At 40.4% G+C, this 21779-nt stretch overlaps 1 protein-coding gene across 11 annotated transcripts in view; it reads right to left on the bottom strand.

Annotated features, from left to right (window-relative positions):
• The window catches only part of rapgef2b (Rap guanine nucleotide exchange factor 2b), a 228131-nt gene that overhangs the window by 113923 nt on the left and 92429 nt on the right, over window positions 1–21779 (bottom strand). For 10 of the 11 annotated variants that reach the window (XM_042337922.1, XM_042337925.1, XM_042337934.1 and 7 more), the window contains exons 5-6: window positions 8721–8796; window positions 3779–3946 (exon numbers count right to left, since the gene is read on the bottom strand). In XM_042337922.1, the coding sequence (XP_042193856.1) occupies window positions 3779–3946; window positions 8721–8796 (244 nt within the window). Of the gene's footprint in view, window positions 1–3778; window positions 3947–8720; window positions 8797–9811; window positions 9917–21779 lie in introns of those variants that run through there. The other variant, XM_042337970.1, reaches the window with a different exon arrangement.

The following is a 21779-nucleotide window of genomic DNA, read 5'->3' as shown; positions in this document are numbered from 1 at the left end:
GCTGCAGAGTTCTGGATGATCTCAGCTTATTGAGGAAGGAGTTGTGGAGGCCGACAAGCAATGAGTTTGCATAGTCAAGCCTCAATGTAATGAAAGCATGTATGAGGGTTTTGGCGGCCTGCGGTGTGAGACAGTAGCGGAGCCGGGCAATGCTGAGGAGGTGGGGGAAGGCAGTGCGGGTCATGGCACCAATGTGGGGTAGAAAGGAATATCATTTAAACTTCAAGAGGTATCTCTACTGAACAAAAAAAGTATTGCAGTTTCATATCCTACTACATCAGGAGGAAACAATCATATTTTAAGGAAATATTGATTCAGATCATAACACGCAAACTCAACTAGTTGTTTTCAACTAGTCACGTAAACAAAAATACAGAAGGAACTGAGAAAAACAAATTGAACCACATATGCTATGAACAGAACAGAATGTTGAGTCNTTTTTTTACAAACGTTTAGAATATATAATGCTATATCTGTCATTCCACAATACGTGAGAACATCTGTAACTGTAGACACATATAGTCAGCCAGAAAATACTGTTAATTGACAGTTGGTTACAGATCTAACTATGACAAAGCAATTAGCATGGTTAGTTGAGTTTACACCCAACAATCCCAATACCTTTGCTTTAGCGCATACCTGGCAGCCAAATTAAATGAATGCCATAAAAGAGGAAAGGAAAAAATGAACATTACCAGATTCAATTTTCATTCCATTGCTACAATCTTATGATGAACTTGGAAGCCCTCATTCCCCAAATCATTTTAAATAGATCAATAAATGCTATTTTAACCAAGCATACACAAGTTTAAATAGTAGCATCCATTATTTCTAAGCACAACATAAATCTTAAACTTTTGAATTACTGTATTACATATTTTACATTTGCACAGCAAGAATCATCTTTATTTTGTAGTCTTAGCAGAATATGCAATGACTAAACAGACACTTGACCACTCCCATAGTGCCCTCAAATACATAGATTCATTGATTTTAAAGTGCTTCAACACTGACAATGTCACTTATTGGTCATATGCACAGTTCATATGCACAGTTCCCCTCACCCTGACCATTTCCTCCCTGCTCGGGTCATGACCCAACTGTACAGCGCCTTGGGATGTCCTCCTGACGTGAAAGGCGCTTTATAAATGGAATCTTGTTGTTGTTGTTGTTCATATACACCACGCATGTTCAGCTAGTTTCACCATCATCCGATACACTATGCAGCACATTGCTCTAGAATAAAAGTCTGACAATATTTTTATTATACCATAACTCAGGATTATTTTAAAAATCGCATCTTCCTGTGTGCGGGTCTTGATTTCAAATTATTAACAAGAATCTAATATTTAAGACTTCCTAATATTCAATATACAACATTGCATTTCTGAAAATTCAGTTACCTAATTTACATTCGCAAAACTGCAGTTGTGTTAACTGTGTTCTATTGCTTTGAAAGGGCAGTTATGTATGTCAGAAGCATAAAAAGAGAGAACACTGTGGTTGCACAATCATCATCCAAGCAACATAAGCACCAGCTCTTTAAATTAGATTGAATCATACATAGAAGTAAAACAGTTTAGGTGTTTTTAGGACCACAAGTCTCTCCCCAGTTTTCAGAATGGTTAAAAGTCCTCAAAATACCAGTGATGGTCACTCATTTCATATCTCCCTTTTTTTTAATTCCCAGTGAACGACTGCCAGCTGTTTTTCAATGTTCTCCTTGCTCACTTAGTTAAAACATCTAAATTGACGTGAGCACTTTTCCTGCTTGGATAAAATAGGTTGCTATCAAACTTCCTGTGGAAGACCTTCCCGCAATGACAAACAGTTTTGAAATTTTCACAGGAAATGAGTCCGTAATTAACCATCATTCGCAGTAGGAAATACTATGCCACACTGTAGGTAGAATATCTTCTTGTTCTGCTTGGACTGCACAGATAGTAATCACTGTGCATTCCAAACAGAACAAGAAGATATTCAGAGTAATCAAACAAAAAATATCATAAGACATCACTGCATCACTGGAATTTAGCTCCCTTTCAATTACAATAAATACAATGTCCTAAGACCTTCCTCTTCAACCACAACTTCGGTCACCTTCGCACCTCCAGCCCACCCCGATTTGCCCTCCACCCCTCAACTCCAGCCCCCAGTTAGGGTGCAAACCTTTCCTTCAATGCCCAGCACCTTGGGACATCCTCCCGACATGAAAGACGCAACACAAATGCAATTTGTTGTTGTAATGGAGTCCTGATAAATTAGCCCAATTGTAATGTAGAAGAATCAATCAAACAACAGGAGCACTTAAACCCAATGCTTACAGAAAAAGAAAGATATCAGAAACTTTAGTCTTAATTTACTAACTATACCTTGCAACTAAAAGACATTACTATAACTTTTTTAAAAAAATGAAGAGGAATGATTTGAAACAGAATATTTATTTCAAGTCAAAAAACTTTTTTTAAATCCATCAGCTTAAGGCTTATCCACTGATGCAATATAATTTTCTATTTCTTGCCCAAGGTGCATGTGGACACACGTGCAAACACACACACCCTCTGAGGTCCAAAATTCCACTTCAGTCTGTAACATCTTTACGTTTTAAATTTTATATCATGCAGAGCTGTGGAATATATTTTAATTCAGTGTGAATTTGGAAAACAGTTTTTTTGTAAGAAATTGCGGGGGGAGTGAGAAATCGATCAATTTGCACTTATATAGAGCCAAACAGTTAGGAAGAATGTCTCAAAGTGCTACGTAAAGGAGTGGGATCCTAAACTGGGAGGGTGATTCAAAATTGAAGAATGGAGAGGGTATTCAAAGCTCAGTGAAGGAGACAGGCCTTTAAAACAGCTTCCTTTTGAAGACTGAATTGAAGAATTTCTTGACAATTCCACACATTCTTAAACTTTATGACAAAATGATCTGAGAACATAACACTGGGTGAAATTTCAGGCCTCAATTTCATTTCAGATTCAACATGAAGTGCTGTGTTAAATAAAATAGGGTTACAAATATGTCTCTGATGACCTAACTAACATTCCCTGAAAACTCATTGCTGGTAAGTGGAAAACTTCAAATACAATTTTCAATCCTCCAAGTTTAGAATTTTATTCACATTTACCATATATTTACTCGCTTTTCTTTATGGGTAAATATAAAAACACATTACAGTTGAGTCTTGTGATAATTTGGTAGCCGAGGTCCATAAAATCCTAATCAGCAATGTAACAGGGTGCAATTGTCAGTGCTTCTGCCTGCACACAGAAAGCCTGCCAATTAAGTTAGCCATTTATTAAGCATATGAGAAACTGTTGTATTGCAGTTTGGATTTTTTGTTTAGTAAATATTAGTGCCCATATTTATAAGCAAAACTCCATTGTAATGAAAACTATAACAAAGTTCGACTATACGTACTACATTCACAAACTGGAATCACAAAGAGAAAATTATATGTACCAGAAATGTAGAAGGAAAGGTGGAATTACTTCAGTCATTTCTCTAAAAATGTTATTTGCCACTTCAAAACACCTCCAACAGTATAGACAAGCTATTGGATACTTGCTGAACAGCCAAGAAGACAGGAGAAGAGACATTCCCAGGTCATCCAACGCAAATCATGCTGGACATAACTCACTGTGGGATTAGTAGATGCCAAAAAGCAGATAGTTTTTGACTACAGCTGATGGATGAAATTTGGAGCTCAGAGGGAAAATAAAAAGCTATCATTCTAAAAATATTTAAACCCAAGGAAATTATCAGTAAATAGACTTGCCGTGTGGTATCCTCTGGGTAATGGTGGCTTTCCGACTGGGTAGGGATCCACAGTGTCAATGATTGTTTGGCGCTCTCCTTTCTGGTTAATTTTTTTAAATCTTCTGCGAGACTGTCTGTGAGAAGCTTGCCGCTGAAAATATTCCTCATTTTCATCCATGTAGTCCACCTGCAAAAATAAAAAAAAACTATGTTTTATATTTGGTTTTGGAGGAGACATTCTAAAACATTAAAAAAGAGAACTTGTGGTGAATTTCCCTGATTAGTATAGTAACAATTCCAGAGAATCTCCCCTCTGATGCTGATTTGATATTCATCTGGAAAAATTTTGTAAAGCTCTCATAAGAAAACGATACAGAAACTATATGCACATCTGTATTCAGACTCCAGATTCTATACCCTTTCAGGAATATTGACTCTATGCTTCTCTTTTTCCTCTTTTCCTGTATACCTTTCAAACTACAAACCCTAACACAATCCATGTGCCAGAAAGTGCAAAAACAACATTCTTTTGTTAGTACATATTTCATTTGGATAGTGCATACCAAGCATTCTCCAACTCATAATAGGGGACATTTACAACCAACATTATTTCCAGCAGCATCAATATTTAGTCATTTGCAGCACTGTATATAATACATTAGAACCTCACTGATCCAGTCACTCAAGTGACTGGGTAAAAGTGATCTACTTAGTGAGGTGACCCGATTACTGAAACATGTTGGGTGATTCAGGTCACTGACGTAATGTTAAGGGCATTGGTTATGGGCAAGGATGATAAAATTCAACAACCATACTTTGCAATCTCTTCAAAATAAAGGCATTGTCACATTTAAAACGAAACCTGTCATGTATTCAGCCTACCTTTTGAGAATGCATCCAACTTGTGTTCCACCAGTGCCATAGATCACAGCTAACTGCCTACGACTTTTGCCCTGACTGGTTTTGATTAAGTTCACTCTCTCACGTAAGAACAACTACTTCCATGGTGGCATGTTTACAGCACTTACCAAGAATTGGCCGCAGGAGCTCAGGTTAGGCCGCAGGAGCTAGGCAAAGTCGATTTTCTGCTTGCGCCACTTTCACGATCCCAACACTCCCCGCACCGCGCATGCCCAACCAGAGCCCACTCCCCCACAGTAGCAGTGTTGATAAGTCCTAACTTGTGATTTGTAAAGTTTTACAGAACTTCCTTGCTTTTGTATTCTATGCCTCTATTTATAAACCAAGGATCCCATATGCATTTTAACAGGTCTATCAACCTGTCCTGCCACCTTCAAAGAACTGTGTATGTGAACTCCCAGAGCTCTCTCTTCCTGAACCCCCTTTAAAACTACCACTTAGTGTATATTGCCTCTCCTCATTCTTCCTCATCTCACACTTCTACGCATGTTCCCTGTTTACTACGTTTACTACTAAGTTTTGTGTCATCTGCATAAACTTTAAAAAGCCGCTTTCTATATCCAAGTATATCAAAAAGAACAGTGGACCTAATATGAAGAAATCTATCCTCAGAGTGTTGAAGCAGCAGAGGAGGTGAGATAGGGAGCAATGTTCCTCAGATGGATAAAGGTAGGTTTAGCAATGCACCAGATGTGGAGTCTGAACCGCACCTCGGGATCCATCAGGACACCTTGATTGCTCACTCGCCAGTTAAGCATGACTTGGTAGCTAGGGAGTAAGAATGCACCGATGAGAACTGAAAAAGATGGTTTCAGTGTTGTTAACTGAAGGAAGTGAAGACCTGTTTGGGATTTGACATTGGACAGGCAGTCAGCGAGAACAGTTAACCTGCTGGAACTGAAGGTGGAAAATAAGAGGTAGAGCTGTCTCATCATCATACATGTGAAAAGTTATTGAAATAAATAACAGACCTTCATGGTGTAAGCCATAGCTATTTCAGTAAAATTACATCAAATGACCCTCCAGCATTAAAGCAAAAATAAAAGCTCTTTTTAAGGTCACTGAGAGTATAGGAGCAAGAAAGCCATTTTGTCCAATTTTTAAAAAAACTTTTTTTTATTTGGTGCTCCAGATATGGAATCCAATATGGATTGTAGATTGACACACAGACAGACGTTTCATCTTTATCTATACTCCTCTGTGAAGACTTTTGTGGGAGGACTCAGTGGGAAGAGTTGTTGCTTTAAAAATGCAATTTTGTTGTTGTTGCCATGGCTTAGTTTCGTCTATATTCTTTATTTTGTTCCCGCCGCTTGGCTACATGCGTGCTCTGTAACGCACGAAGGCACAGCGTCACTTTGACTCGGCGGCCACCAGGTGTAACTGGAGCGAAAAACGCAATACTGAAAACAATTCATGAACGATAGGAGATACCCGAAAACAAATATGCCCACCTCATTCTCAGGTGCAAGACCTTTCCGATGAGGTATAGATCATGTCTCTACATCAATCAGTTATTGAGATCCTTCTTGAAGCTCAGGCAGACATTGTCATTTTGTTAGTATAAGATAGTGATGAAATAAAGTAGGGGGAATCCCTTATTCACATTTTGCATGGAAAGTGGACAGGATATTGGTAGCCTGATGATACAAGTCATGTTATGATGTAAGCCAGGATCAATATCAGGAGCTCAATGTAGTATACTTGAGGAAGAGGCATCTCAAATTGACAGTGGGAATCATAGAAATATACAGCACAAAGGAGGCCATGTGGCCCTTCGAGTATCTCAGAGCAAGGTGGTCATTTAATCCCACTGTCCATACATAAGCTTTCAAGCCTCAAGTCACATGACAGTTTCATACTACTTTCAAAAGGGCCTTCCACAACAAACACAAGAAATTCCTTTATAAAGGAGGTAACTGAAAGGATGCTAGAAGGGGAGGAGAATTGAAATGTGGGAAGATATTAAATGTGGTGCCTTAGGGCTTAAGCAGATGAATTAAACAGAATATAACAACTGGTGAAATGTACCAGACCTTGTAGATTCCAATAAAAATAAATGTAAGGTACTGCATATAAGATGTAAAACAAAAAATAGTGGGAATATTGGCTCAGCTTACCCAAAGAGTGTAATACATTATAGCCATTGTGGTACATTATATTTGCTTCAATAATTTAGTGTTACTGCAATGAGCTTCTTCACAGAACATTGGCAGGGCTAGAACACCAAAGAAATGCTGGGGCTATCTTGGAACTTTCCTCTCCTAAATAGACAGGGCTAAAGGAGAAGGATGAAACAGACATACACTCAAATCTAAGGAGCATGTTTTTCACTAAAAAGTGGACGTTAAAATTAGTAGCAGCTTAAGCAGAGGTTGGGAGGAGCAAGAATGTGGAGGGCTTTAAAAGTGTGGGCGAGGATTTTGAACACCATCTTCTGGGTGATGGGGAGCCAGTGAAGCTGGATGAGGGTGGGGGTGAGAGGGTCACGAGCTTGGTGTAAGAGAGGACATGAGCTGCAGAGTTTCGAATAATCTGCAGCTTGTTAAGGGAAACGTTGGGAAGTCTGGACAGCAGGGAGTTAGCGCAGTCAAGACTGGATGAAAGCGATTCACATGGAGAGATTGAACATCAAAAGAACCTTGTAGGACATTACCTGGTTAGGCAAAATTGATCAATTATCTTCTTCTGCCGAAAATTGTTATTAATTTGACAATGGAAATGACATGTGCTGATTCAAATCAGGTCTCGAATGACTCCATACAGATTGTGGTTTTTGATAGCTTTACCAAGGGAATGAAAACCATCACATGCCTCACCGCTAACTGTGTGATAGAGGATTGTAGCATCAGGACAGAGAATATAAAATAATTGTACAGGCTGTGAGGAGTTCACAAGCTGTTAGGAATCATGCCGTGATATTGGCAGAGGCCTGAAGCTCGGTCACCTTCTTGTGCCCGTGGACAGGAAGAGATATGGCTTTGAACAGAATGTTATTTCAGTCAAGGTTCTGTCCTTGACTGGTTCAGGTCCAACCTTTCACACCGCCTCCACTTCATCTCAGCAAACAGCTTCTCCTCCAGCCCCCGCACCGTCTTGTGCGGCATTCCTCAGAGCTCTGTCCTCGGTCCCCTCCTCTTCACCCTCTACATGCTCCCGCTTGGTAACATCATCTGCAGACATGGGGTAAATTTCCACATGTATGCGGATGACACCCAACTCTATCTCTCTGCCTCCACCCTCAACTCCAGGACTACTGGCGTCCTGACCGATTGCCTGTCCGACATCAAGTCCTGGACGAGGGACAACTTCCTCTAACTCAACGTCAGCAAGACCGAGGCCCTCCTGATTGGCTAACGCCAGCACCTTTACACCTCGGGCGCTGGCAACATCAGCCTCCAAGACTGCACACTCAACCTCACTAAGCCAGTCAGGAATCTGGGTGTCTTGTTTGACCTTGAACTGTCCTTTCTCCTCACATCCACGCCATGATCGGCACTGCCTACCACCACCTCCGCAACATTGCCAGACTCCGCCACTGCCTCACCCCTCAGGCAGCCGAAAACCTCACCCAGTCATTCATCACATCAAGGCTCGATTATGGAAATTCTGTCCTCATCGGCCTTCCTAACTCTTCCCTTCACAAGCTGCAAATCATCCCAAATCTGCAGCTCATGTACACCAGGTTCCGTGACCCCATCACTCCCACCCTCGCCCGACTCCACTGGCCCCCCTATCCCTCAGAGGATCAAATTCAAGATGCTCGTCCTCACTTTCAAGGCCATCCATGGCCTTGCTCCCTCTCCTACCTATTAAGACTTGAAACAGAAATAAAATGCACTTACCAGTGTGATGAAATTCACCAATAACAGCAATAAGAACGTAAACATTTTAACTGAAAAGATCAAAGTTAGTATTCAACATGAACACCTAAGGTCACTTAATGAGCATCTGAAGACACTTAGCTTAACTGCTATAATTGAAGGTCTTTTCTACTAGAAACAAAAATATCCAGCAAAATTATTGAAAGATGACCTTACCACAATCATTTCTGAAGGCTCCAGTACAATACATTCACAGCCACGCCTCAGGCTCCCTGCAGACCGCTTGCCAAAACTGGAAGAAAAGGGTATAATTATATGTAAGCAACAACAATCAAAACAACCGTGAGTAAGATTCTTAAATTTACAATTCACAAATAGAGTTCTGCCATCAAGGTGCAATTGTTGATATGATTTGCAATTGAGATTATTTAAATGTAGCCAACAATTTAAATAGCTAAACTGGTCACTTGCTCATGTGTCCACCAGGTTTGGTACGGTGGAAATTAAGCCAACTATTGAAAATCCAGCCATATCATGGAATATTAGAAATCTACAGCGCAATAGGAGGCCATTTGGCCCATCGAGTCTGCACCAGTTTTCAGAGCAAGTTGTCTGCAATCCCACACCACCCCCCCCCACCACTCTTCACACCTTTATCTTTTATACAGGCTATCTGCCTCCCTCTCGAAACCCACAATGAGCTCTGCTTTTACCACCGCATTCCACATCCTAAAAACACTTGGTGTGAAAAAAATTCTCCTAAGCTCTCCTTTCGGTCTTTTTGTGAATATCTTATACGCATGTCCTTTAGTCACTGACCTCCCAACCAGTGGAAATAGCTTGTTCTATTTACCGTCAAGCCCCTCATCATTTTGTACACCTCTATCAGGTCCCATTCAACCTTCTTGTCTCCAATAAAAATAGATTAAGTTTCTCCAAGGTCTCCTCACACAACTATCGCCTCTCATCCCCACATTATTCTTGTCAATCTCCACCATACCCCCTCCAGGTCTTAACATCCTTCCTGATGTGAGATGCCCAAAACTGAACGCAGTGCTCCAGTTCTGGCCTAACCAATAATCTGTCCAAATTCAACAATATTGCTTTTGTGCTCAGTCACCCACAAAAATACAGTCACACCAATTTACAGTACATCCTGTGAAACACTTGAAGAGATAATGACAAAGTGAAAAAGCACTATATCAAATTCAAGAATTATTATTATTGCTCTATGTCCTTGTTTTTTGTTTGACAAGCTTTTGTCATAGCCCTTTCCACATACTTGTCACCTTCAAGAACTTATGTACCTGCACTATGAAATACCTTCGACCCTCTGCTCCTTGCAAAATACTGCCAATTCAAATATTCTCCTTCTCTCACTCATATGCATGAAATGCACCAAAAGCAAGACTCAAGTCCACAAGTAACTTTCACCAAGTAACAAACATATCAAACTGGGTGGTGTACAATTGCAACATTGTACAGAGCTAATAATGCAACAACAGTAACATTGTACAGAGCTAATATTTGAGTAAAAAGTGATAAAGAGTATCCATTTACATGGGACTAAGATGGGAAATTTCTTTTTAAATTTCTGTATTATTTGTTTCTGTACAAAAATAAAATTCAGACCTTATTTATGCATGATACTTCTAACTTTGGGGGTTATTCATTTGACGTTTTGGGGTTTATTTGTTTAGCAATTTTGTGAAAAAACAAAAATCAGAAAGCTTAATTGTACAACACAGGAAAATATTTTTCTTTGGTAGCGCCATCTTACACAAGCAAAAAAACCATTGTAGATAAATCACAACATTTTGGACAGATTTCTTTCAAGATGCCAATATTTCCAGTTAAGCTATATTGATTTCTGAAAGTCACTGGAATGTTTTATCTTAGAAAACTGGCATTTGGTCTGAAACTATGCTCAATGATTAAGTAATAAGTCAGTACGTCTTTAAACATCAAAGTGCAGATCTGAATTATTACATAACCTAGGGCTTCCTTTTAAAAGAAAATAGAATACATCTACAATTCTAGTCTACGTATAAATCTTTCAAAAAGCCAGTTAAATAACCAGGTCATGAAAAGCCCACAATTTAACTGTTTTAAGTTACTATTTTTTGCTAGTTGCTATATTCTGCTCATCACCCCTTGACATGGAGTGGTAGATTGTTTCCTTTCCAAACTCAACATAAAGCTTCCAACCTCAGCTGTGCTCTCACATGACGCATAAACATATGCTGAGCATTTTACCAGAAGAGGTATTGTAAACTGGATGGAGTTACCACAGCCCCTTCTCACACACCTGTCAGCACGAAGCTCAACATATCATTGGCATAGATCAAAGGAAATGGGTCACCAGCTTGCTTGTCATCTCAAAACATGTGACTGGTGTGAGACTCAGAAAATAAACAATAAAATAACTAGGAACAATGATTCCATTCATCTAATGGTAGATTAATCTTCTGCTCCCTGCTTTCCCATCTTCAGGTCACGCCTGAAGACCTTCCTCTTTGACCACGCCTATGGTCACCTTCCCCTCCCCTTGGCTTGGACTCTGCCATTGTTAAGCGCTCCGAGATACCGCCCGGCGTGGAGGGCGCTATTTAAATGCAAATGTTGTTGTTGTGATACCAGATGGCTGGGAAAATGGTAATGCAATATTTCTTTGCATGGCTGTATATTATTTATTGACTTTCTTGTCTACCACCTTACAATTATATGATTGCTTGCATTAGGAATTTACTAACTAGCAAACTAACGTCATGAGATGGACCTACTTACATCTTCAACTATAATTTATTGAAACATTTTCAACAGAGGGGCAAGTGTGTGCTGGTGTATGGATGATATAAACTTTACAACAAACTCCTGTTTTTATTCATAACTTTGTCTAAAACCTACAGTTAAAGAAAGCATAGCTGTTTGGCCACCATCAATCACTTTCTCACCTTCCTAGTAGGAAGGCAGGGTTCAGATGCAGATTAAACATCCCTGCACTTTGCTCCAGCAATATTATTTTTATCCTCAGGCCACATACTGCACCAATGTGACTTTTTAATTTTGCATACTTGCCATATTTCTGGCTTCTCTGGTTAAAGCCTGTCAAATTACATTGGGTTTGTTCAACAAGTCTGCACCTTTTATGAACTCACAAAACAGCTGACAAAAAACACAACTGTCACCTATCAGTCTGTGTTAGATACAAACAGTGTATTGCCAAAGTGCATCACCCTGTCACATGAAAATATTTGGAATTAATGTCAAGTTGTGCTGTTCTATTTTGTAACTATGTTGCAGTATGTAGAAATCACTGAAAGCTGTAAATTCATAAAAAGTATTTATTTGATAATAATCAACTAGTACATTTTGCAACATACACTACTAAATTATCAGAAACATATCTTGATCACTCAAGAAGTCATTTTATCCAATCTGTGCTACAATGTTTATACATTGTTTCAAAATCTATTTCATTAAATTCATCCCACCTATCTAAACATTAGGCTCCACTGAACACCTTTTAAAATATCTTGAATCTTTTTATTCACTTCACAGACTCCAGCATAAGCTGAACAAACAATAGAAGTATTAATCTACAGGACATGACATCGCAGAGGGATTTGGGAGTATGAATGGACAGCTCGGCAAAACCATCAATGTGAGGTGGCAAAAAGCGAATAGTACTTGGTAATATGAAGAGATACTGAACATCTAATAATTTGGATACTGATCTGACTCATCGGAAGTACAATTCTGATCACTGTATTACAGGAAAGACCTCTTAATATTGGAAGGACTACTGGACTGAACAACAAAATGCACCCTTATAGTCTCTGACATAAGAAAAGGTCTCAAAATACTTCAGAGAAAGAGTGGGTGCATGAGCTTGGTGGAAGATGGGTGTAATTGGTATGAGGGAGGTGATCTAAGGTACACTCAGAGTTGGGCTTTTACCGGGATTTAGAAAGCGGACAGAGAAAGTGTATGATGGAAGGATTTAGGGAGAGGGTAACAAAGAGTAGGGAAACAGGGGCTGAAAACTCACCCATCAATAGTAACGCAAAGGGAGAGGACGTGGAGCAGAACTTACCAGACCAGACACAGTCTGTTGGGAGGAGGATCAGAAACATTCACAGTGTATTGACAAACTGCACAGAAGCAGGAAGGAGCTCGGGAGCAAAGGTTAGAATGAGGGCCTTAATCCAAAGGGAAATAGGGTCAGGTAAAGATTAGAGTGATAGTTTTATGGAGCCTGGTTTGGGAAAGGGAGCGTAGTTCTGGATGTTTTGGAGCTCCTAGAGATATAAGCTGAGAATGTCAATGAGAAGGGATTGGAGAAATCCAGTCTGAAGGATCACAAAGGAATAGATTAACTGGTTTGAACTGCTTTGGAGTTGGGTGGGGATAGAGACAGAAAGATGAGAAGACAAATAAATGGAATTAGGCATCCAGTTAAAAAAGGTTACAGGAAGCTGGTAAGTCTTGATTTTATGAGCTTGAATCTGTGTCCCTTAACTCGATTTTTTGACCATGTTAAACATACTTAGGCTCAGTCTATCAATGCTATTTGGAGTCCTGAATATTTACCTACAAAAAAGTCAGTATACTTAAGTAACTACTTGGAAAGCACTTGAGATGTTTCAACATGAAAAGCATTTATATAGTTAAAAAAATTAGAGAACTTACATGATTTACTGCACTGTGATAGGGCAGAGGATGGCTGGACCTCACTTGGAGAAGGCAAAGCAGGTCCAGTTTAAAAGCATGAAAGGAATGTTTGGGCTAATGAGGTAATTGAAGGCAGAAGCCTATTAAATAAAGAACTAATCTCAGTGGAGAGTGTATGCAAGGAGAGCTGCCACACCCAGGATACAAGGAAGAGCTCTGTGGAATGTTTTGATTCAAACTGATGATAGCTTGTCTGATTCTGTGCAAGAATAAAAACTGTTTTAAACTTCCTGAAAGTGATCTCCCTCGTTGTTTCTGGACGCCACGTACCAAAAATTATTGAATTTGTTTTTAAAATGCAACATTACACTGAAGCACTACAATCAGTTTAACAATTTACTGCACCTGGAAATACCAATTCTGAATTGCTTATTCAAATACAACAAATACAATTTCCATTTACATAGAGCCTTTCACATTGAGGATATCATAAAGCACTTGACACTGCTGACTAGGCACCAAAGCTAAGGGTGGGAGCCAAGGGGGTAGGGAGAGAAAAGATGACCAAAAGCACAGTCAAAGAGGTAAGCTTTGAGACAGGCCTTGAACTGGGGGAGGGAGGGACCAAGTGAAAGGCACTCCAGGATACAGATCCACAGAGCGAGGGCAGAATGGCTGAAAATCTGTTATATAATCTGTATAACAAGGTTAGAAAATAAAACATTAAACGGACACAACAACAGCCACAAAATTACATTTGTATAGCGCCTTTCACGTCAGGAGGAAGTCCCAAGGCGCTGGACAGTCAGAGTTACGTACCCAAGCTGAGGGTCGGGGTGGGGAAGGAAGCAGGGAGATCAAAAGCACGGTTGAAGAGGGAGGGTCTTAAGGTAGGTCTTGAAGGTGGCGAGCCGGAGCGACTGAGGGATGGAGTTCCAGAGGGTGGGTGCATAATGGCGTAAGGCCCGCCCGCCGATAGTGGGGCGAGCAAGGCGGGGGACGTGAAGCAGGTCAGAGCCCGCTGAGTAGGGGGAGCGAACAGGATGGTAGGGGGTTAGGAGGGCAGAGAGATAGAGGGGAGCAAGACCATGGAGGGCTTTGAAGGTGAGGACCAGGATCTTAAACTGTATCCTCGGTGTACTGACACACACAATGTTGCCCTCCAGCTCAAAGGTCATCTATTCAAGTCCAACTGAGCTTTCCTGGTGGAACTGAAAACACAGCTGAAGTCTGATCAACCTATGACTGATTACCCACAAAATGGTTCTATGTTCATAGGGGATTATAGAATTTGCAGTGGTATGGAGAGGGTACAATGCAGCAGTGTTTATTTTCCTATGTAATTCTGCTTACTGCTGCAGTAAAGTAGTGGAATGTTTTGTCCAGAATTATCTCATTACATCTGAAAGAGAAACTCGTATGAATATACAACAAAAACAAGAAATACAACTGATGTAGTGATTCCATCTTAGGAGCATCACTGTTTCGCAGCTCAACACACACAACTGACCTATAATTATTATGGGTTTCGGTTTAAAGTAAATCTTGCCTTTATCCTTCAACTCTTCCTCCCCTGACCCCACATAAGATGACACTCTAATAGAATTACTGATTTTTTTTTTAATTCGGAGGTACATATGTACAATTCTGAATTAATACCCATTTCAAAGTGCTATTGTTCAGTAGTTTTAAAACAAGTAGTAGATGAGCAAGTAATCAAACGTTTCACCATGACCCAGTTCTTTGCTCCAGTACTCTCATCCGTCAATTCTTCAATGAAATTCAACTTCAATTTCAGAAGCCTTAATTAGGACAAGAACCATTCCTTTCGTTAGTGTAAAGTAGTAGGATTTTGCGATCAAAATTTGTATTGCTGTTCAGATTGTTGCAAGAACTGAAATAGGTAAGTTGAAAATGCAATCATATTTTAGCAATATTATTTAATAATTAACTACATAACACAATGCAGTCAAAATAAATATTCTGGTTAACAGAAATACTTTTCGGTGCCCTAAAAATAACCCGATAGGATCTGAACAGCTCATATCCTGCAAGTATCTCAAGAACATAGCTTTTTTGTGTTTTCTTTGTTTAAGTCTCACTATTAATTTGTGGAAAGCAAAAGAGGAGTATTGCTTTCATGCTTTACATACATATAACAGCAAACATTTTTATCATCCTTAGGAAAAATTGAGGTTGAAAAGATTCAAATTCTCAGACATGCATCTAATCTGCACTGTGGTGCTTCGAATGTCCACTGCACTTAGAGGTTTCATTAGGTTTCTCTATTCAAGAACTACAAATGGAAATGCAGCATTAACAATATAACAAATGAAAACATCCTGATAAGCTGCACAACCGATATTCTGCAAAAAAGATATTCAACTTCAGAGACATCAAAATGGTCATGGGCTTCCAAATTAATTTTAACATATTTTATGATCAGCTATGAGTTCAAAGTCTACACCGATACCAGACATGGGGTTTTTATCCAAACCTTCAAATTCAGAAATGAGAATGCTACCAACTGAGTTGCACTGACACCCAATCTGCATTCTGAGGTCGGTAAGCATTTGTGTCTTGAGTCGTTAAAATTAGACTTGCGACCTAACTAACATGTCCGAAACAAAATGGTCGCTGGTTCCACTTCTGGGTCACAAGACTGTTGCTGATGTTACTCCTAGGCTGATTAAGTGTTTTTTTTGTGTATCCAGTCACCATGGACCCACAGGAGACCCACATTATAAGGAAACTTGAGGTCTCGTGAGACATCTTATAATGGGGTCGTCTTGTATCTACATTTGAATGCCTCTGATGCACTAGCTTGCTGCATCATTGACAAGAAGGCAGAGGATCAAATTTAGCTTCAGAAACTTGGTTTTAAATTTAGATTGGAATGACATGAGTATTGTTAGAATTGCTCTCACGCTTAGACACTCTTCATATCTGTTCATTCTCTTTCACCTGCTCAAAGTTCACTTTAGTACACATTAGAAATATGTATGCATCAGAATTAAAGTAAAATACTTGCAGACAAACCTGAAAGTCAGCACAAGTTGACAACTACACTTTGATTTTCAACAATTTTACATTTGCCAGTTTGCAAATGGACCTCCACATCCTCTCTTCCCAACGAAGCAACAAGAAACCTGCATCAATGACTCCAACATCATTGATCATCCATGTGAGCTTCATTACACATCAAGGACATAGCGTATACTGACAGCTGGCGTCAATTCTGACAGCCGTTGCCAGCACAAAAATAACTGACCCAGAATAATTTACAAAAAAAATTTAACAATATGTACGAAAAAGAAACAACAATGTGGGCAGTGATAATCCTTCTATTTAGATCAATTTAAGCTTTGTCTCTTCCATTCATATTTTCTCCCTAATATCCATTACAGTTATATTTGTAGAAATTACCAAATCTAATCAATTGTCCCCTAAATAACCATGCAACAATTTAGTCCATTTGGAATCGTGCATCTTATACTGTGATCAGGAATCAGTACTCTTGCCTCTGAGTCAGGAGATTGTGGGTTCAAGCCCCATGTTAAGACTTTGATCTCATCGCCCAGGCTGACAGCCCAGTGTAGAGCTGCAAGAGCATTGCTTTGTTTGAGGTGCAGTCATTCAAATGGACTGGTTGTGGAACATTGTTATGGACAGGTTTCTTCCCGCAGTAGCCTATAAATACAGTCACTACACTTTATAGTAAATCCTGTGAAGCATTGATGTCCCCCTGACGTGAAAGGCATTATATCATAATAGTTTATTACTGCATATCAGAATATTATACTCTCTGGCTGTTTGTGGGGCATTGCTGTAAGCAATTAGCTACAGCTTTTCACCACTTTACTGTATATCTTGTGAAGTGCTTGGAGATGTCTGAATGACACAATAAGGCAATATATCAAATGCAAGGATTTTTATTATTATCTAAGGATTATTCTAAGAATCAAGACACAAAGCACCTGCTCAAAATTAATGAACAATGGAAAGAACTAATATTTATGGATGTTGAGGATTTTAAAGAGTTGGCACCAATAAGACTTTCCTTGAAAATGTTTAAAATTGCTTTGGTGCCAATGGCTTGATTATACATTGCCTGTCAGACATCAAGTCCTGGATGAGAGCCAACCCGCAACTGAATGTCAACAAGACTGAGGCCCTCTTGCTTGGCTCCGGTCAGCGCCTCCATACCTGATAGCATCTCCCGCCATGGATACACTCTACATCTCACAGAGCTAATACAGAACCTCGGCATCCTGTTGGACCCTCAACTGTCCTTCATACCCCACATCCATTCCATGACCTGCTCCACCTTTCCCCACCTCTGAAACATTGCTCGGCTCCGCCACTGTCTCGCACCGCAGGCTGCCGAGACCCACATACACAAATTCATAACATCCAGACTCGACTATGCAAACTCCCTGCTTGTCAGCCTCCCCAACTCTTCCCTCCATAGGCAGATCATCCAGAACTCTGCAGCCCGTGTCCTCTCCCACACCAGGCTCCGCAACTCTATCACCTCCATCCTCATCTGACTCCACTGACTTCCCATCACACAGAGGATGCAGTTCAAGATCCTGGTCCTCACTTTGAAAGCCCTCTATGGCCTTGCTCCCCCCTACCTCTGCGACCACCTAACCCCCTACCAACCTGCCCGCTCCCTCCACTCAACAGGCTCCGACCTGCTTCACATCCCCCGCCTCGCCCATCCCACCATTGGCAGGCGGACCTTCTGCACTCTGCCCCCACCCTCTGGAACTCCAACCCACAGTCCCCCTGCCTCACCCCTTCCCTTGCCTCCTTGAAGACCCGTCTCAAGACCCTCCTCTTCGAGTATGCCTTCGGTCACCTTCCTTCCCCCCCTGCCCTCTACCCTTCCTGATCCCGAACCCCAGCTCGGGTCCAAAACACTGAGAGTCCAGCACCTTGGGACGTTCTCCCGACGTGAAAGGCGCTATACAAATGTAATTTTGTTGTTTTGCTGTATTACATCCAGGCTCGATTATGCCTATTCTTTGCTTGACTGACTTCCCAACTCTTCCATGCACAGGCGACAGAACATTCAGAACTCTGCAGCCCATGTCCAATCCTGGACTGGCTCTGCGAGCCTGTCACTCCCATCCTGGCTCCTCATCCCCCAGCAGATCACGTTCAACATCCGTGTTCTCGCTTTTAAATCCCTCTATTGTCTCGCCTCATCCTACCTGCAAAACCTCCATCACCTTCACCAACCTAGCGATACCCTTCGCTCAACCGACAACAGTCCTACTCCAAGTTCCCCGTTCAATCCACCCCACCACTGGCGTCCTCTCTCAGAAAATCCATTACCAGATTCCTTCGACTCTCCTCCTTCACATCTTTCAAGGTAAGCCTCAAAATGATCCTTTAACTGCACTTACAGTCATTTTCCCCCTCACCCGCCTACCCGTTAGATACCACCCTCAGCTTTGGTGTCCAGCCAGAATAGTCAAGCGTTTCTGGGTCTCCTGCCGACATAAAAGACCCTTTATAAGCATAAACTGTATATGTAAATTGGCTTAGTATATTTTTCACTAGATACATTGCCAAAATTGTGCCTTTGAAAATCCTTATTGTGGTCTGAACTTTAATAATGACAAATTGACCCCATGACCTACATGTTTTTCACTTCAACTTTTATTGTTCGGGGTGACCGGGCAGGAGACAGACAAATGGTATGTTCTTTTGATGTAATACACAGGGTAACAGAGATGTAGACAGCGAGTGTGGCTTCTGAAGGCAACGGAGCGTGCCCAGATTCCAGCAATTTGCCTGTTTACTGGTCAGGTGTAAAGACTGTCCCCAGCCTTAGGTAGCTCCTCCCAATGGTGTGGTTGCTAGATGATGGGAGTTCATTAATCTCACTAAATGGGAAGTCAGAGGGACTCTCAAATACTGGACCGTGATCGGTGTGCACCTTTCCTTGACTGTCTGAGCACAACTGAGCCAAAGCAAATTCAATTGTAAACTGAAATTAACTCTTTCAACATCTGGCTCCCAGAATTTCAAACCTCTGACGAATAGCACTTATGATCGTGCTTGATTTTCGATTGGGAAGATAAGAAGAAACTTTGCAAATCTTTTCTTGGGAGAATCCATGAGCATGAAGGCAAATAGGATTTTTTGCATTCTATAAATATATTAGAAAAATGTTCTTTAACATTTATATAACCTCTAAACAGGTTACATTACGGATGTGAGGTTTAAAGGACAGTCGGAAGTCAAACAAGATGTTGAGTATACATCCATGAAGAATGATGCCATCAGTGCCCAAGGTGAGCAGGAGATGAAGGGATCCAAGCAGGAGAGCCTATGTCCTGTCAACATTTAACTGGAGAAAGTTATCTCTCATCCAGGCCTTGATGTCTGACAGGCAATCGGTCAGAACAGCAGGTGTCCTGGAATTAAGGTGGAGGTAGTATCATAGAGTTGAGTGTCATCTGCATACATATGTACATCCCCAGAGGCTGGGCAGCAGCACAAAATGTATAGGCGTGTCGATTTGAGGCCACTAACTCTATGCTCTTTTTAGATTCAATGGCTCTTCACATTCTTCTTTAGTAACTGGGTGCCTGTCAAATGTGGAAAAATGTCACTATGGCGGTTTGCACACAAATGTGCCACGTGGAAATAGAAATCTCCCTCTGTCTGGACAATATTAGGCATGAGTTGGCCAGAGCCAAGGCTTGAGAACCCCAGAGTGTGTGTTGGGCACTGCTGGAATTTAACCAGCTAAAACTACCAGCTAAAGCTTGACACCCGGCATGCTTCCCACATTTTGTCCAGCTGGAACCAGCCTACTATCCATTATGGCTTTGGCTTGCAGGGTTAAATAGGAGCTGAATGGAAACAATCCTTGCCCCTAGTAATGGGCATGTAGTAGTACCATCTCGTTTATAATCCTTACATTTGGTAAAGCACCTTTCACGTCAGGAGGACATCCCATAGTGTTTCACAAGATTTTGTTTTTACTGTGAAGTAGAGCAACAGCAAAACCAACAACAAATTTCATTTTTATAGCACCTTTCACAGAACTCAAGGCTGTTATATTAGCAAAAATAATCTAATTGCATGTCATGCATGCCTTTTTTTTCTGGTGATAGATTTTTTTCAATTTCTGCATTGCTTGCTTACGTGAAATCTTACCCATATCTGGACTGAAGAAATCTGCAGCTACATACCCATGATTCAGCAAGCTAGACACGTTATACCGTGCTGCTCACTACAGAACTAGTAGCTCGTGACAAAACGTTTTCAGAGGTAATACTGCTTAATTTATACCACAATGTTATGTTGACGACATGACTACCAGAGTCGGCAAAATGCTGAAATCTACAGCAATAAATTGCATTTATATCAGGACATCGCGAGGAGTATAGGCTGCACCATTCAGTGAACCTATTATTTTTGGTCAGACGGGTTCCTGACATGTGTGGAAACACATCACCATGCTTAGCTGTGTTCAAAACAGAGTTTCACATATCTCTGCCACCCCCACAACCCATAGAAATTTACCTGTATGGAATGCACAATATCCGCCTGTAGGGAGAAAGTGTGGTTTGGTCGAGCAATTTAGTCAAGCACAAACAATCTCGTTGGTCAAGCATGAATGTGGAATCTTAGTTTTGTGTGTTAGATAACCATACTTATAAAAGTTTTCAACTTACAGCACACAGTGAGCTTTGACTTTGCATTACCTCAACACATTCCAATTCCCAACAAGCAAGACATTTTATAAAGTTACTTTCCTCTTCTCTCAGCTACTTTCTTTCTAATGTGGCAAATATTGTACTTTTTGGACATGAGTCAATATCTCAACAGCATGTTTAAAACACAAAATGTCCTCTGGCACGCCAGTCTCAGTCACTGTGAGGACGTCCATTGACAATCACGCAGGAGTCAGCTGCTGTGCTTACAAAAGTACTTTGTTGCAAAAATTACGCACCTAATTATAGCCCAAAGCAAGTCAGATCACACTGCAGTCAAAATGCTTACTGCTGCGGACTACNTTTTTTTAAACTGCGTTAGCAATTTCTATGTCCTTTCAGAATACATCACCTCCTTTGTGCACCGAACCTTCACTGGAGCTTACACATTACACTAATATTCTGCATTTTAAACATCAATAGCACAGATCAGAGGCTATCATTTGTTTCCCATAATCCATACCTGCGTTGTGCAAAATAAATATGAAAATTGTCCTACAAAGAAATTTCATAATGTATTTCTGATAAATTTAAAACAGAAATAAAATGAAATTAATATTAAAATGTTAATAGTTTTACACTATATTAACAATTATATAGAAGTATTCTATTGGTATAAAATTAACCAAAAGCAGAATTTTGTCCTTGGTTAACACAAGATCTGTACACCCTGTTGTAAGACCACTAGTCTCCTTCCTTCCTCCAAAAATAGACATTTTACTACAATTTATGAATCATAGATCAAAAATGAAAATCTGGCAAAATTTTGAATCTCAATTCAGCAACTTGCACTTGCATACAGTTTTTCCAAGCAGAATAAAGGTTTCAGTACTTCAAAATACGAAAATTAGAATTTGAGGGA

This window comes from Callorhinchus milii, unplaced genomic scaffold (genome assembly GCF_018977255.1).
Source record: "Callorhinchus milii isolate IMCB2004 unplaced genomic scaffold, IMCB_Cmil_1.0 Scaffold1, whole genome shotgun sequence".
NCBI classification, from domain to species: domain Eukaryota; kingdom Metazoa; phylum Chordata; class Chondrichthyes; order Chimaeriformes; family Callorhinchidae; genus Callorhinchus; species Callorhinchus milii.
This window is presented reverse-complemented; position numbering and strand designations above follow the sequence as displayed.